The sequence below is a fragment of the Poecilia reticulata genome, chromosome 12, assembly GCF_904066995.2.
Source record: "Poecilia reticulata chromosome 12, P_reticulata-male-v2, whole genome shotgun sequence".
Classification (NCBI taxonomy): domain Eukaryota; kingdom Metazoa; phylum Chordata; class Actinopteri; order Cyprinodontiformes; family Poeciliidae; genus Poecilia; species Poecilia reticulata.
This window is the reverse complement of record NC_088841.1, coordinates 4,960,645-4,975,332: the sequence shown is the minus strand read 5'-3', so window position 1 is coordinate 4,975,332 and position 14,688 is coordinate 4,960,645. Positions and strand designations below refer to the sequence as shown.

At 42.5% G+C, this 14,688-nt stretch overlaps 2 protein-coding genes across 3 annotated transcripts; one reads left to right on the top strand and one right to left on the bottom strand.

Annotated features, from left to right (window-relative positions):
• Positions 1-114: 114 nt before the first annotated feature.
• Positions 115-7,165, top strand: ppwd1 (peptidylprolyl isomerase domain and WD repeat containing 1). Its single transcript, XM_008423382.3, has 11 exons — positions 115-404; positions 517-619; positions 1,609-1,712; positions 1,794-1,914; positions 2,758-3,205; positions 3,293-3,483; positions 4,767-4,956; positions 5,051-5,232; positions 5,333-5,414; positions 5,550-5,732; positions 6,635-7,165. Exons 1-11 carry the CDS (start codon positions 254-256, stop codon positions 6,776-6,778), a joined length of 1,899 nt encoding a protein of 632 aa, XP_008421604.2. The 5' UTR covers positions 115-253; the 3' UTR covers positions 6,779-7,165.
• trim23 (tripartite motif containing 23) lies at positions 6,921-14,627 on the bottom strand. Of its 2 annotated transcripts, XM_008423383.3 has the most exons (11): positions 14,471-14,627; positions 13,719-13,881; positions 12,120-12,241; positions 11,750-12,028; positions 10,613-10,795; positions 10,315-10,530; positions 10,094-10,228; positions 9,890-10,019; positions 9,686-9,796; positions 8,716-8,840; positions 6,921-8,618 (listed from the first exon to the last, which is right to left on the bottom strand). In XM_008423383.3, the coding sequence occupies exons 1-11, from the start codon at positions 14,567-14,569 to the stop codon at positions 8,439-8,441; spliced, it is 1,743 nt and encodes a 580-aa protein (XP_008421605.1). In that variant the 5' UTR covers positions 14,570-14,627; the 3' UTR covers positions 6,921-8,438. The 2 variants fall into 2 exon arrangements, with proteins under 2 accessions (XP_008421605.1, XP_081469378.1); XM_081613252.1 differs by lacking the exons at positions 12,120-12,241; positions 13,719-13,881; positions 14,471-14,627 and having other exon boundaries at positions 11,750-11,833; positions 11,905-12,028.
• Between the last annotated feature and the right edge of the window lie 61 nt (positions 14,628-14,688).

Sequence of the window (14,688 nt, the reverse complement as noted above, 5' to 3'; positions counted from 1 at the left end):
CCGAGTGCTCTGAGATAATTGGCACGCAAAAACAGTAACGGGTATTTGGTTCCGGAAGTCACTAATTAAAGTAGAAATGTATTTAGAATATATTCCAGTTTAAGCGCATGCTTAAAATAAATATTAGGAAAAACAAACAAAATATATATGTGCACTATAATGTATTATTGGAGCTATAAAAGAAATAGACTGAAAACCCGAGTCGACCGGAAGTACCGCAACCAAAGAAGGACCAGTCGGAAGCTTCGCAGAAATGGCGGCCACCGAAAACAGTGTGGAGTTGAAGCGAAAAGCTGATGATAGTCAGGAGAAGGAGAGAGGTTCTGATGGGGATGGGGATGGAGAAGATGCAGACTGGGTCGGACCCATGCCAAGCGAAGCCACGAAGGCAAAAAAGAGAAAAGGTGGTGTTTTCAGGAGCGAATTAACAACATTATGGCGGTCATGTCCAACTTCTAATGTCTTCTCTAATGAGCCCATCTGTTTATTTCTCCTTTGCTGGTTGTTTCTCATTAGTGCTCGAATTTGAACGTGTCTACCTGGACAACCTCCCGTCATCTGCCATGTATGAGCGGAGCTACATGCACAGAGACGTCATCACACACCTGGTCTGTTCAAAGTAAGTGACGAGCAACAAGAAAAGTTCACTCTTGAAGTAGGACTCATCGGACACTTTGAGTAAAGATCGACTGCTTTGATCACGCCTACTTTAAAAGTATTTTAAATTCTAATCTTAAGCTGATCAAAGGCAGTCCGAATGTAAGAATTGGCTTTTTGTTGTTTTGGATCTGGGACTTTCTCACGCATAGAGTCTCTTTAAATAGACTGTACTACTGCTAACCATCTTGTTAAATCATGAACTTTGACCTTACCTGAGATAAATCACACCTGCAGTGCTTTAGGTATTGTTCTGGGTTCTTTTGAGACTCGTTGATGGCATTTTGCACACATCGGTGCAAAATGTTCATTTCAAATATGTTCGTCAACAATTAAGTTACTCCAAAACGTTCTTTGCTGTATTGTTATTGCCATATTGTATGGCAGTTATCACCACCATTTCCACACCTTTGTGGGGTGAAAAAAAGACCAGATACAGATGGCAACAAGATCAAAATAAATATTGGTTGTTCATATCAACTCAGTTGCATTTATTGGACCAAGACTGGTATGTTAAAAAATGACTGATATCGGCCGATACCAATGTTAGTACCGATATATCGTGCATTCCTACTTTGTTCCTCGTCTGCTCTTGAAAGTCTTCAGATTGGTGCAGAATGTGTTGCTTTTTAAGATAGTTTAGAAATTAAATCACAATTTGAACGCTGCTTTTGGTATTTAATCACATTGTTTTTGACTATAATTAACATTCGTTTGACTTGAAAGACCAAGTCAGAAACCTGCAATGGGATGTTTTTAGCGTAAAGACAAATTGAATCCACAAACTTTTAAGTTTGTGAGAGAATAAACACAAAAAAAACATATAAAACAGCCACAGGCTGTGTAAAAATAACCTTTGTGGTCTTATTTATTTGGTAGACGGCTTAAAAAAAATGTATTTGAAAAAGTCAACATGTTTAAACGTATTGTGACGCTGCCCCCTTTTTCCAGGACAGACTTCATCATCACCGCCAGCCAGGACGGCCATGTGAAATTCTGGAAGAAGAAGGAGGACGAGGGAATTGAGTTTGTGAAACACTTTCGCAGTCATCTCTGTATGAACTGAATTGAAACTGAATCCCGTTCCCCTGCGGCTCCGGCTCCGGTTCTGAACGTTGTCGTTGCTCTGTGTGCAGCTGTGATTGAGAGCATCGCAGTGAGCGCAGAAGGAGCTCTGTTCTGCTCCGTCGGGGACGATCAGGCCATGAAGGTGTTCGATGTGGTCAACTTCGACATGATCAACATGCTGAAGATGGGGTGAGTCCAACACGGCAAAGACACAGATGATATTGATTTAATTATTTTTATACATTTTTTTTTTTTACATGTATTTACAGAGTTGGAGTAAAACGTTTTGTTCCTTCATGGTCCAGCCACAAACCTACATTTACTAAGTTGAGATAATGAGTTTATTTTTGTATTATTTCCACTTTACCTTTATACTATTTTATCCGCGAATTATTATGTCTTCATTTCGGTATTGTTACATTTTCTTGAATTATTATGACTTTAATCTCGTGACTTTTTGTCGTACACTAGTCTCGTATCATTACGACTTTTTGTTGTATGACATTTTTTCTTGTATAACCTTTCTCGTAATATTACAACTTTATCCTTGTGACTTTTTGTTGTACATTATTGTCATACTGCTACGACTTATTTCTCGTATTACTATGACTTTATTTTTGTATTATGAGTTTTCGTCGTAGGACATTTTTTCTTATGGTATTCTGACTTTTTTCTCGAATTATTCCAACTTTATTCTTGTATTATTTTTGTCATGGTAATATCACCTTTTTCTTGACTTTTGACAACCTTATTTTCATAATCTGACTTTTTATTGTGCAACTTTTTGTCGCACTCGTATTATTATGACATCTCACATCATTCTGACTTTTTTTCTCGTATTCTTACGGCTTCGTTCTCATAACCTATACATTTTTTTATTACCTTGGCCTTAGTACTCTGTCGTATAACCAGCAGGAAATAGAGCATAAATGTAAACTGGAAGGTTTGTGGTTGTAACGTTTCAAAATGTGTTCAAAGTTAAAGACATATTGATCCTTTTGGCTTGTTACAATTTTTCCTCTGTGCCTGCAGGTTTCATCCAGGTCAGTGTGAGTGGATCTACAACCCGGGTGACGCCATCTGCACCGTGGCCTGCTCAGAGAAACCTACAGGAAAGATCTTCGTGTACGACGGCAGGGGGAGCAACGAGCCCCTTCACCTCTTCGACAAGCTGCACTCCTCGCCGCTCACCCAGATCCGCCTGAACCCCAAATTCAGAGTCATCGTGTCGGCCGACAAAGCGGGAATGCTGGAATACTGGACGGGCCTCCGCAACGAGTTCAAATTCCCCAAACACGTGGGCTGGGAGTACAAAACGGACACGGACTTGTACGAATTCGCTAAGCACAAAACCTATCCCATCAGCCTGGCCTTCTCCCCCGACGGGAAGAAGATGGCCACCATCGCGTCCGACAGGAAAGTCAGAATTTTCCGCTTCCTGACGGGGAAGCTGATGAGAGTGTTCGACGAATCGTTGACGGTGAGTTGACCGCAAGTTGACCGCAAGTCCTCCGCGCCGACGCCGCGCCCTGCAGTGACGTCACGCTGGTGTTCTGCTCGCCCTCAGATGTTCACAGAGCTGCAGCAGATGCGGCAGCAGCTGCCCGACATGGAGTTCGGCCGGCGGATGGCCGTGGAGAGAGAGCTGGAGAAGGTGGACGCCGTCCGCCTGACCAACATCATCTTCGACGAGACGGGCCACTTCGTCCTCTACGGGACCATGCTGGGCATCAAGGTCATCAACGTGGAAACTAACCGGTGGGTAATGCATTTTGCCGGATGATAAATTGTCTCAGAAATGATTGCAATAAATGATAATGTAGTTATTGAGACCATAATCAAGTAATAATAGCTTAAGTAAACCCATTCAAAGATAAAACAAAACTTTTAATTTTACCACTGGGAATGGAAAACATTTCAAATATTCAAAATAAGCAAAACAACCAAAATAATTCAAATGGATTTTGAAGTCTTGTTAACCAAAATTACATTTCAACAAATAACAATCATCCATTTTAGACAGGGAAAAAAGTGGCAGGTAGTGCAGAATAAGTCCTTCATGCTGGGTGTCAAATGTTTGCAGTGTTTCTCAAAATGGCGGCTTTTCAACAGTATTACAGAGGAGGAGCTTTTTGTCCAAATTCAAATGATTGCGCTGATTTTAACGGTCTTTTACTGCTGAGCGGTGAGTTTATGTCAATCTGTGAAACTGCAAACAGAATCACATCTTTTTCAACATATCTACATGTCTCTTCCACAATTAAAACCAGAAGCTTATGTACACTTTTATTTTCACCCAACGTGTCTTGGGTCAATTAGAATTACCAAAATAATTTTGATTTGCCACAATAATGAGAGAGACAATCTGTCAGAGGCTGATCTAAACACAGGAGAAGTTTGGTCTGATTGAACTTCAGAGTGTTGCTGCGTTTCCATTACGAAAGCGCGCAGAACTTTTTCAGTCTTCCGCTAATGTTGAAGAAACACAATATTGGAGTTGCGGCGTTTCCATTAAAGAAGAAACGCAATGAAAATTCACGTGATAAGTCATTCAAAAACATGCTGCGCCACGATCCTCTGACCACTTCCTGTCGTCTCCTTCGTTTTCTTTGTGTCTGTGGCAACGTCCGGTTGTTGACGGTCTGACTCACGGGATGTGAAAAACCAATAAACTCAAACTTCAACTTGATGCCAAAACTTTTTACCAAAATGTTTATTTTTTTAATGTCGTGTTTCCATTAATCGCATTTATTTTCCAAATGTCAAATTGTGGAACTTTATGGCCAATGGAAACGCAGCTATGCTTGTCTCTTTATTTGGTGTGTGTAAACTTCTCATTTTAACTGTTTTTTTTTTTTAGGGACGGTAAAAAATAAGAACATTATCTAAAGGAAGGGGCAAAAAAAACATGTTTTACATTAAATCCACTAGTTTCCATTAAGACAACTTTGCTTCTCATATGTTTTAGTCACATAATTCAATTATTAAACTATTATTATTTCCTAAAACTCCTTGCCTTGCCGTCCGGCCTCTCGACCCAGATGTGTGCGTATCCTGGGGAAGCAGGAGAACATCCGGGTGGTGCAGCTGTGCCTGTTCCAGGGCGTGGCCAAGGCCATGGAGGTGGCGCCCACCATAGAGATGAAGGCCTCCGACAACCCCGCCCTGCAGAACGTCGAGCCCGACCCCACCATCTTCTGCTCCGCCTTCAAGAAGAACCGCTTCTACATGGTGAGACGGCAGGACGGCTCGTTTCAACGGCCACCTTCTTTTCTCACCTTTTTTTAAATTATTTTTTATCTCTCATTGTGATTTTTGTTGTCAGTTTACAAAAAGAGAACCAGAGGACACGAAGAGCGCCGACTCGGACAGAGACATCTTCAACGAGAAGCCTTCGAAGGAGGAGGTGATGGCCGCCACTCAGGCCGAGGGGCCCAAGAGAGTGTCGGACAGCGCCATCATCCACACCACCATGGGCGACATCCACCTCAAGCTTTTCCCCGTGGAGTAGGTTTAACTTCTGAGCACGAGGCGCTCCAAGCTGCTTCCTACGTTTCAGGATTTAGAAAGTATCTCTGCTTTTTCTTTTGTGTGTGTGTGTGTTTAGGTGTCCCAAAACCGTGGAGAACTTCTGCGTTCACAGCAGGAACGGCTACTACAACGGTCACATTTTCCACAGAGTCATTAAGGTAGATTTTTGTCACCAGCGGCAGAACAAAAGTTGTTTTCTGGGAGAGTGCTGAGTTTTAACAAACTGATTTTGATTGAAAAATCTGAAGAAAAAAAAAAAGAAAAGCTGAAGTCGAGCCTCTCGTTTTCCACAGAGCTTCATGATCCAGACCGGAGACCCCACAGGCACAGGCATGGGTGGGGAGAGCATCTGGGGAGGCGAGTTCGAAGACGAGTTCCACTCCACGCTGAGGCACGACCGCCCGTACACGCTCAGTATGGCCAACGCAGGCGCTGGCACCAACGGTTCCCAGTTTTTCGTTACCGTGGTACCCACGGTAAGTCGTGCTCACGGCCGACTCGCCAAGCAGGAATTACTGCCATTTTTAAGCATTTTTCCACTTTTACTAGTTTTTTTTTTTTGTTACTTGCTGAAGTATTGTCAGGTTTTGAACAAGCAGGCGAATCTCAGGTTTGACGTTTGACTACCTGAATGTGGCTCCCATCCAGATTCATGTATCTGTAGATGTTACTTAAATGTTACATGTGGGCGACAACGCATTGAAAATTTAAAAATGGAAAAATATAAAGATATCCACGGCGAGATTTCCCCTAGAAAACTAGCTAAGTGTGGTGCTAGCGGCACCCCATTGCTTTTTTTAAGTTTTTGAAAATTGACAGAAAATTTGAATGATATAATTAAAAATATATTTTTTTTGCACTTCAATTGTCTTGTCACTTTTTAAATACTTTAGTAATCAATCATTCTGTTGATTATTCTGATGATTAATTGTACAAAATTTAAAAAAAGATATTCTATAGATTTTTCATTTACCTTGTATAAGCTACAGTTTAAATTTTTTTTTCCTCTCTGGACTTTCCTGTCGAGCAACAGTTTGAGTCACACGCAGACACCTGTGATTCAGTGTGGCTGAGGCTATCGCTAACTAGCTAATAAGCACTTGTTAGCTACCTGGCTAGGCTTTTGTTTTTTTGCAATCGTCGCCAGTGTGCTGGACGACGATTGTTTCGGCATTCTGTGAACAAATATTAGATCTACAGGGGTTAAGGATGTAGAAAACATGGCACAATATGCAATTTTCTTGTCATTCCTGTCATGATGCAGGTCTTAAATTTCATCCATAGTGGTCTTAAAAAGTCTTAAATTTAATTTGGCGACTCATCCAGAAGCTCTGCTGACTGACTTTAACTCTTCTGGTTTTCTCTTGCTTTTCTGCAGCCGTGGCTCGATAACAAGCACACGGTGTTTGGAAGGTGCATCAAAGGGATGGAGGTGGTGCAGAGGATCTCCAACGCTAAAGTCAACCCCAAGACCGACAAACCCTACGAAGACATCAGCATCATCAACATCACCATCAAATGATTCGCTCTTTCAAATTCCTGTACAGTGATGGCCGTTTTTACAGACTTATTAAAAGAAAACTTTGGATTGTAACCTTTTTTTTTTTACCCATCAAGTTCTGGGTTACATAACTGTTGAAAGGAGGAAACTTCAGCTGTACAAATGATGTCAAACATTTTTAATGTGTTTTATAGCATCACATTATTTATAATTTACAAAAGCCGTCATCAAGTCCACTTGTAACAAAGGTTTCACTGCGTCCTGTGCTTCCACGTCTCAGTTCTCACAAACTACATGAAAAGGCTTTTTCACACGTGCATTGTGATTTTTTTTTCTTTTCCTTTTTATACATAGATACAAATATTAAACATTACATAGCAATGAATAAAAGATCCAACTCAAACCATGGTTCGTCGTTAAGTGTCAGTGTTCGGTTTAACGTCTTAGAATAAAACGGTGCGCCATCTTCTGCGTGCTTCCATATCAACGCGCAAAGTGAGGAGATAGTTTCACAGTTTTTATGTTTTCTCTCTAACAACGAGGCTAACGCTCATCTGGCTCCACAAACGGAAGTCTGTTTCTGCTGTGAGAAAATAAAAGCCCAACAGGAAGTCATATTTATGAGATTCGATGCTCCAACGTCAATTTCAACTTCGGACGCAATTTTATCTTTTTTTTTTACTTAAGTCAACTTTCAAAGTCATGGTGAGATTCAAACTCAGAATTATGAGATGGAAAGCGACGCTCGCTCTCTTATGTGTCAGAATCGTCACTTTAAAAGTCTGAATTATAATTTTGCATTTCAAGATCACGACTTGGAAAGTGGAAAATACGACTTTGAATCTCAATCATAACTTCCTGTTAGGCTTTTATTTTTCTCCCCCATTCATGGCGGAAATGGATTTCAAAATGGGGAAAAAAAGAAACTGGAATAAAATAAAATAAAATCTGGCATTTCATCTTCTGCTCACAGAAACGACCCCCCTTCTCTACGTCTCTCCCTCTCCTGTCTATAAATAAATTCAGTAAACAGTTACTCTAACAGAAAGCAATCCATTCATCCGGAAACAAGCAGTGCGACCCCTTCAAGTCCAGTCCGGAAAATCACACAGGTTCACACACTTGGAGAAACTGTCTTAAGACGACTCGAAATGAGCCGATTGCACTACAGCAGGCGTTGCTGACATCAGGCGATGAGGCAACGTGAACACCGACTAGACGCCACTGGACTCACTGAAGCGATAACTGGTTACTAGCTCTGTTGCTAACGTCATTTGCAAAGATGTGCTGGATTTACAATACAAGGTCACTGTAGTCGCTTACCTGAACTAGCTAACGGTTAGCGAGTTAAACTTACAGAACTGAAGCTAAAAAAAAAATCACAAGGACTGCTCTGAATGGAAAGAATAGAGTCTAGACTGTCGCAGCACAAGGAGCGTTTCAGAGTAAATAGGTTCAAGCCGGCTAGTTACTGAAATAAAGTTGATGACCACGAATGATTGGGGGTTCATTCTGAAAGTTTAGAAGGTGTCCGTGGTTTTAATGAAGCCAGGGGAGACATTTCCATCTTTACTCAAGAGGAAAGATGAAACGAGGGGCCGAGCTTTCAGCCGCGTCCTTGGAGGTTTGGGGGTAAAGTCAGTAAGTGCAGGACGCGTCGGTGGCAGAATAATGATGATGTTTAAGCTACATCCAGGACTCCGGCGGCCACCAGCTGCCTGGAGAGCCAGTCCAGCCCCTCGTGGAGGCCCATCCCGCTGCGGGCGTCGCAGCCCTGGATGTGCCAGCTCCTCCCGCAACACAGCTTGTGCAGGCTCAGCAGCTCCGTCATCTCCTCCACCGACACGGCGCCCGGAACGTCCTGCGAGGCGAGCAGCGCGAAAAGGTGAGGGGCTCGTTGCCGAGCCGGGACGGGGTAAAATTAAAAGTAATGATAATAAAGACTTTTACGTCGTTACCTGTTTGTTTGCGAAGATGAGCAACAAGGCGTCCCGCAGCTCCTTCTCCGTCAGAAGCTTGGCCAGCTCGCTGTGCGCCTCCATCAGTCGGTCTCGGTGGCAGCTGTCGATCACGTACACCACCGCTGTGAGAACAAACCACGGGTTTCACAAACTCAGATTCAAGGTTTTATAAGAACGCTTTCATAACCATTATGAATACATCTTAAGTCATGTATCACAACAGAAATGTACAAAAGAGAACATTGTATTTCTTGCACAAAATGCACTTACATTGTGGTTTGGCAACAGAAGTAAGCTAGTAGCGAACGTCGTCCAACAAACTAGCCATAAATGTACCTTTATGGTAAATTAGATAAACGATAAGATATCGATAATTTTTACAATATTGATCATTTCTACTGTAATATGATCAATTAGAGGAAAATACAACTGCGTACCAGGACTATTGTAGTTTTAAAAAAATTCTTTTGATTAACAAAAAAGAAAAGTCTGAAAAAGTCATAAATTTGTAAGAAAAACTTAAAAGTTTGCCATTAATTTCACATATTTTCAAGAAGAACATGTAAAGTTCTGGAGCTCCAAAAGTCGAAAATTAGACATGTACGTATGTTTTTAGGTGGAAATTTATTGCACTTTTACTTCTACCTACAATGACCCTATTACGCAGACGTACAAAAATAGCTATCAAGTTCGTTGGCTAGAAATATTAGCAGTTAGCTAGTGGCAGCCTGAACCGCCTGAACAGAATGAAGATGTCTGTGTGTGTTGGTTCGTACACATTTTCTAACTTTTCCCAAGCCTCCAGCGGCGCTCAGACTGGGCAGTGTTTACCATGACAAGTTGAGATGCTAAGAGAAAATCAATTTGTCTGCTTGACTGTTCTTTAGGTTTATTTTCTATTCCCACTTGACAGTAATTTTTTTTTACTAGTAAACTTTCTAAATACTCAACCTGAACCTGAACGTACCTTGAGTGTTCAGATAATAGTGTTTCCAGAGAGGTCTCAGTTTATGCTTTCCTCCCACATCCCAGATTGTAAATTTCAAGTTTTTATATTCTACTGTCTCCACGTTGAAACCTGGGAGAAACAGGAAGGAGAAACATCTTTGATTTAGATGTTAACTGTTTATACTGCAGCCTGGTGTAGCATGTTTTTAAAAAGAGGCACTACCGATGGTCGGGATGGGCTGCATGAACTCATCCTGCTTCAGCTTAAAAAGGATGGTGGTCTTTCCCGCTCCGTCGAGCCCCAGAGTCACGACTCGGATCTCCATCTTTGGACCGATGTGGACTCTGTTGTCCTGGAAGGAGAACACATCCGTCAGTCGTCTGGTGTTTTTTTTTTTAAGTGTCTGTGGGTGGAGACAGCGGGTACCTTAGTGAAGGTGACGGGGATGCCGGCGTCCAGCTGAACGTGATCGGCCAGCTCCGTGAACTGGTGCTGCTGCTTCTGAAGAGTCTCCAGCAGACAGTTGATCTCCTGCTTCGCCAGCACCACTCGGCAGTCGTCCTGCGGCGGAAAATAACGTGATAACTCCAGGACGTCTGTGAATCCGTCTGATTGTTCATTTGTGTTTGCTTAAAAAGGCTCCTGACCTGCTGGAGGGTTTTCTCGCAGTGCAGGCAGGCGGTGGAGACCTGAGACAGCAGGATGGTCATGTCCTCCTGCTGCTGCCTCAGCCAGATGAGCCTCTCCCGTACATGAGCGTCCACCACGCTCAGGGCCATCTCCTCCTGCCGGCACAACGTCTCATGGAGGTCGGCGAAGTACGCACGGACGCAGGAGCGCGCGCTCTCCGCCGTTCCAGGGACCTCCCAGGGTAAAAAGGAATGTTTTAAAACAAACATTTGCAGGAAAAAGCGTCATCATCCGGGTGGAAGCTAGAAGCCTTACGTGTTCCGTGTGCGCCATGCCGACACCGTCCTCTACTATCTGCTCCCCGCCCTCGATCTGCTGCACGATGCCCACCAGCTTCCTGGAATACTCGGACACCTCGTCTGTGAACGTTCGGATGCAGTGGGCCATGTCCAGGATGGACGCACGGATCTGGTTGGCTTCCGTTTCCAGAAGCGCGTGCTGCACAGAACGCATTCAGACGGGATATTTCATGGAGCCGTACCTTTTCACGAGTTGACAGACAAGGAGCAGCTGTAAATGTCAATGTTGAAGCTTTGCCACAGATTCTTGTTTGGATTTAGGTCTGGATTTTGTTCTGGATTTTGATTGGTCATGCCAATTGTTTTATTTTAAGCTGTTAAAAAGCAGTGGAGGGCACTGCTAACTAAAGAGTTAGCTGTGCTAACCCTAAAGCACTAGTCGTATATAATATACTTCTATTAACATGGTGTTTGCAGAAGCTAATGCTAAAGAGCTAACTTCTACCATCTTGATATTCTGGCATAGTGTGTTACCCTCAAACCAATCAAATCTGTTATTTTGTTCCCTTTTCTTCTTTTAAATAAAAGTCTTCACCCCCTTCAAAATAAGAGCATGGATATAATTGGCTAATTACTTGATGAAATGCTAACAGTTCATAACCAATACTTCAACATAGATGTTGAACTTTATTCAACTGACCATTTACAAAGCAACCAAGTAAATTATCCCTCTAGAGTTTATCTGGAAAAATTAATTCAGGGAAAGCTAAGTGTGCTAAAAAGCTTAAAGTTAGCAAAACGCTAAACAAAAAAAATTAATTTGCTCCAGTAATAGCGGATTAGCACAAGTGTGGCCACCAGTGAAAGTTTGTCCAACTGTTGTGGAAAAATTTCTAAAAGCATTTTGGCATAATTTTTCTTCACCAGTTGAGTCTTGTGTTAAAACATTTACTGATTTCTTTAAAATACTGATATCTAGTCTGATGTTTTTGTGTAGCTTTTGGAATAACTTTTCTGATAATTCTGTCTGAAATGAAGCCGAGCAAGATAAACGTTTTCAGGAGTTAGCAAAACCGCTAAGCTAAAAATGAGCTCATTAGCACCACGGTTAAAAAGTTTTGAAAAGCATTAAAATTCACGACCCCTGGCCTACCTTGTGTCCTTGGTGCTTGCCGTATTCCTTGCAAACGCAGCACATGAGAGGCCCCGACTGGCAGGCCTCCTCCAGGCAGACGAACTCGATGGCGTGGACTTGGTGCTGCGGACACAGCATCTTCTCGTGGGGCTTGTCGGCCAGCGGCACCCGGCGGTGTTTGGCCAGCGTGCGGGTGGAGTGGGTGAGCTGGGAGCACTCGGCGCACAGGTGCGTGGCGCATACCGTGCAGTACATGGACGCCGTGTGGCTCTCATCCTCGTCGCAACGGATTATACACTGAGGAATTGGGGGAGAAGAGGATTGGAGTTTGTACTGTTTTTAAAAATGCGTAGAGATTTTTCTGTGCCTGTGAATACGGCCGCCTTACTTCTCCCATGCCTTTCAGAGCTTCCTCGGCCATTCCGGACTGGTTGCTTGCTCCATTCTGGAGGCGCTCCAAGAGTTCGAGCAGAGCAAAGTTCTTCTTTAGACCCCAAACTCCAGAGTCCCCTACACAGACAGACAGACTGAGTAAAAGATTTTTACAGCAAACTGGAAGAAATGGAGAGAGGGTACAAACTGTACAATATATTCTGGACAAATAAGCTTCATTTCTGGAAACTAATCTGCAACCCCAACTGCTGTAAAGGCAGCTGGACAAGCCGGGCCACATTAAGTTGCGACTTCAATCACGACTGTACAACCTGAATTTTATTTGTCCCTTTTTAAAGAAAAGAACAATTTACCCACCAATATCATTGTGTAGTGTTCATCTTTTAGGGTCTGGTGCAGATCTGGATGGTAACTAGTTACATTTCCTTAAGTAACTTCTTAGGAGTATTATTACAAAACCGTACTTTTTTTCTTTTACTTGAGTAATTTTATTATGCAGTATTGCTAACAATTCAACATCACAGACCTGCAGTTTTTGTTAAAGTTTGATAAGTTTTATGTTAAAAGAATATGATTTGGAAATATTTTTTTTGCCTGATTTTATTTATATGCATCATTTTCATTTATATTTCAGTCCATGTGGTGATGTGATTTTGTAGTATTAAATAATTGATGTATTGATCAGTTACTCAGTACTCAAGCAGCCTTTTTACAAAAATACTTTCCTACTCTAACTTGAGTTATCTTTTTATGTTTTGTCTTTTTCCTTTCTATCTGTCTTTGTTAGCCTAACAGTCTTTTAAGGTTTTTTTCACTGTCTAAAGTTTGGCATTTGATTCCTTTGGTTTTTGACCTTTTGATGCCTTTTAGCATTTCAGTTGGTTTCTTCCCTTGTAAAGCACGCTGTGCACCCTGTGCTGTTGTAAACATGCTGTATGAATGAATTTGACTTGGTCTCGATTTCTTGAATGGCTACTTTTTGCGCCGTTACTTGAGCACAAGTTTTGGGTACTCTGCCCACTTCTGGGCTGGTGAACCCCACTGCATTTTTACTGCATGTAATTCAAAACAAACTAAAACTTTTCACATCAAAATACAAAAACATATTCAGTTTATTTCAATTACTTCGATATAAACAGCCTGTATGGTGTTCGAGTCTGTGGAACCAATTTTCTCTTTTTATTCTAACTTTTAATTAAAACATTTAGAAGAAAACTTTTTTTTAATTTGGCCTCATGAGTGTTGGGTCATTTTCTGTCAACATAATTCTGAAAAAAAAAAAAAAGACAACCACCCACCATTGGGTGCCTAGATACACATTTCTAGGCGTTGTTGTTTTCAGTTTCACCTAGCACAAAAATAATTAACGGTATAAATATTCTAATTTCCTGAACATGACTTTGTACTTTGTGTCAGTCGTCATGCATTGGCCCATTAAGATATACTGAAGTTTGTGGTTGCAGCATAACAAAATGCTAGGGGGGGCGGGGGGGGGAGAAGTCAAGGAGCTCTGTAGTTGTAGTAAATGAAACTATTTTCCCCTTTAGTCTTGCTATTTTACTTCATCAGTGCTCAGCTGCTCCCGGTCCCTCACCCAGCTCTGTGACCTGTCTGTCGAAGGGGCAGCGGACCGCTCTGCCATGCAGGGGCAACCGGGTGAGACAGTCATGGCACACCGTGTGACCGCAGAGCAGCAGGCGAGGGACTTTGTCTCCTTGGAGGGAGAAGACGTCCTCACACACACCACACTCCAACACCTGCAACAGAGACGAAGCTAAATGAACTGCCCGTCCTCTAAAGCTTTGACAACTGCAAAGAGAGGGTGATTAATTTGACCCGAAGCGGAAGGATGCTTTCAAGGAATGTAGTTAACGAAGTGTCAACCCGAAGGAGAAAGTTGCAATTAACTTGGATCCCTTGTTCTTTTTTCCTGTTAGCTTCATGCAAATGCAAAGCAACACGCAGCTTCTCCATAACATCCCCACAACGTGTGAACTTGTGATTGCTGAGCTTTAGTTTCAAACAGCTGCAGGGCTCCTGAACCAGTGCAAACGCCGACTAGCGATGGCACACAGAGCTCTATTAGCATGCAACAACGCTTCCCAACAATACCTGCCCGCCTTACATTCTACATATATCTTCAAGAATAATCAGAAAGCAATCCTTTCACGATAAATAAATAAATATATATATATATGCATACGCAGTTCCTATAAGAGCTAGATTGTCCTTTAGCATCCGTTGCCAACAACGCCAACGCAGCAACCTTAGCTCCTCATTATACCCGAAGAAACCGAGCACAGCGACCCGAGTCTGACTGTTAATGTCCAGTAACATTATTCCAACCTTGACGGTGCTTCCATTCGCTCCCCTCCCGTGCCGGAGACAGGGCTCCATCGTCGCTACAGTGCCCTGCTTGTTTATCCCTGCTGCAGCGGAGGCCATTCTCAGACGACAGCGGAGAGGACAACCCACCCCTCCACCCCCCCGAGCACTTCCGCTTTCGTTTGCTAGGACCAGCTAGCATCCTCAAACTTATGTAAACTTTAGAATTTGAAAATTTC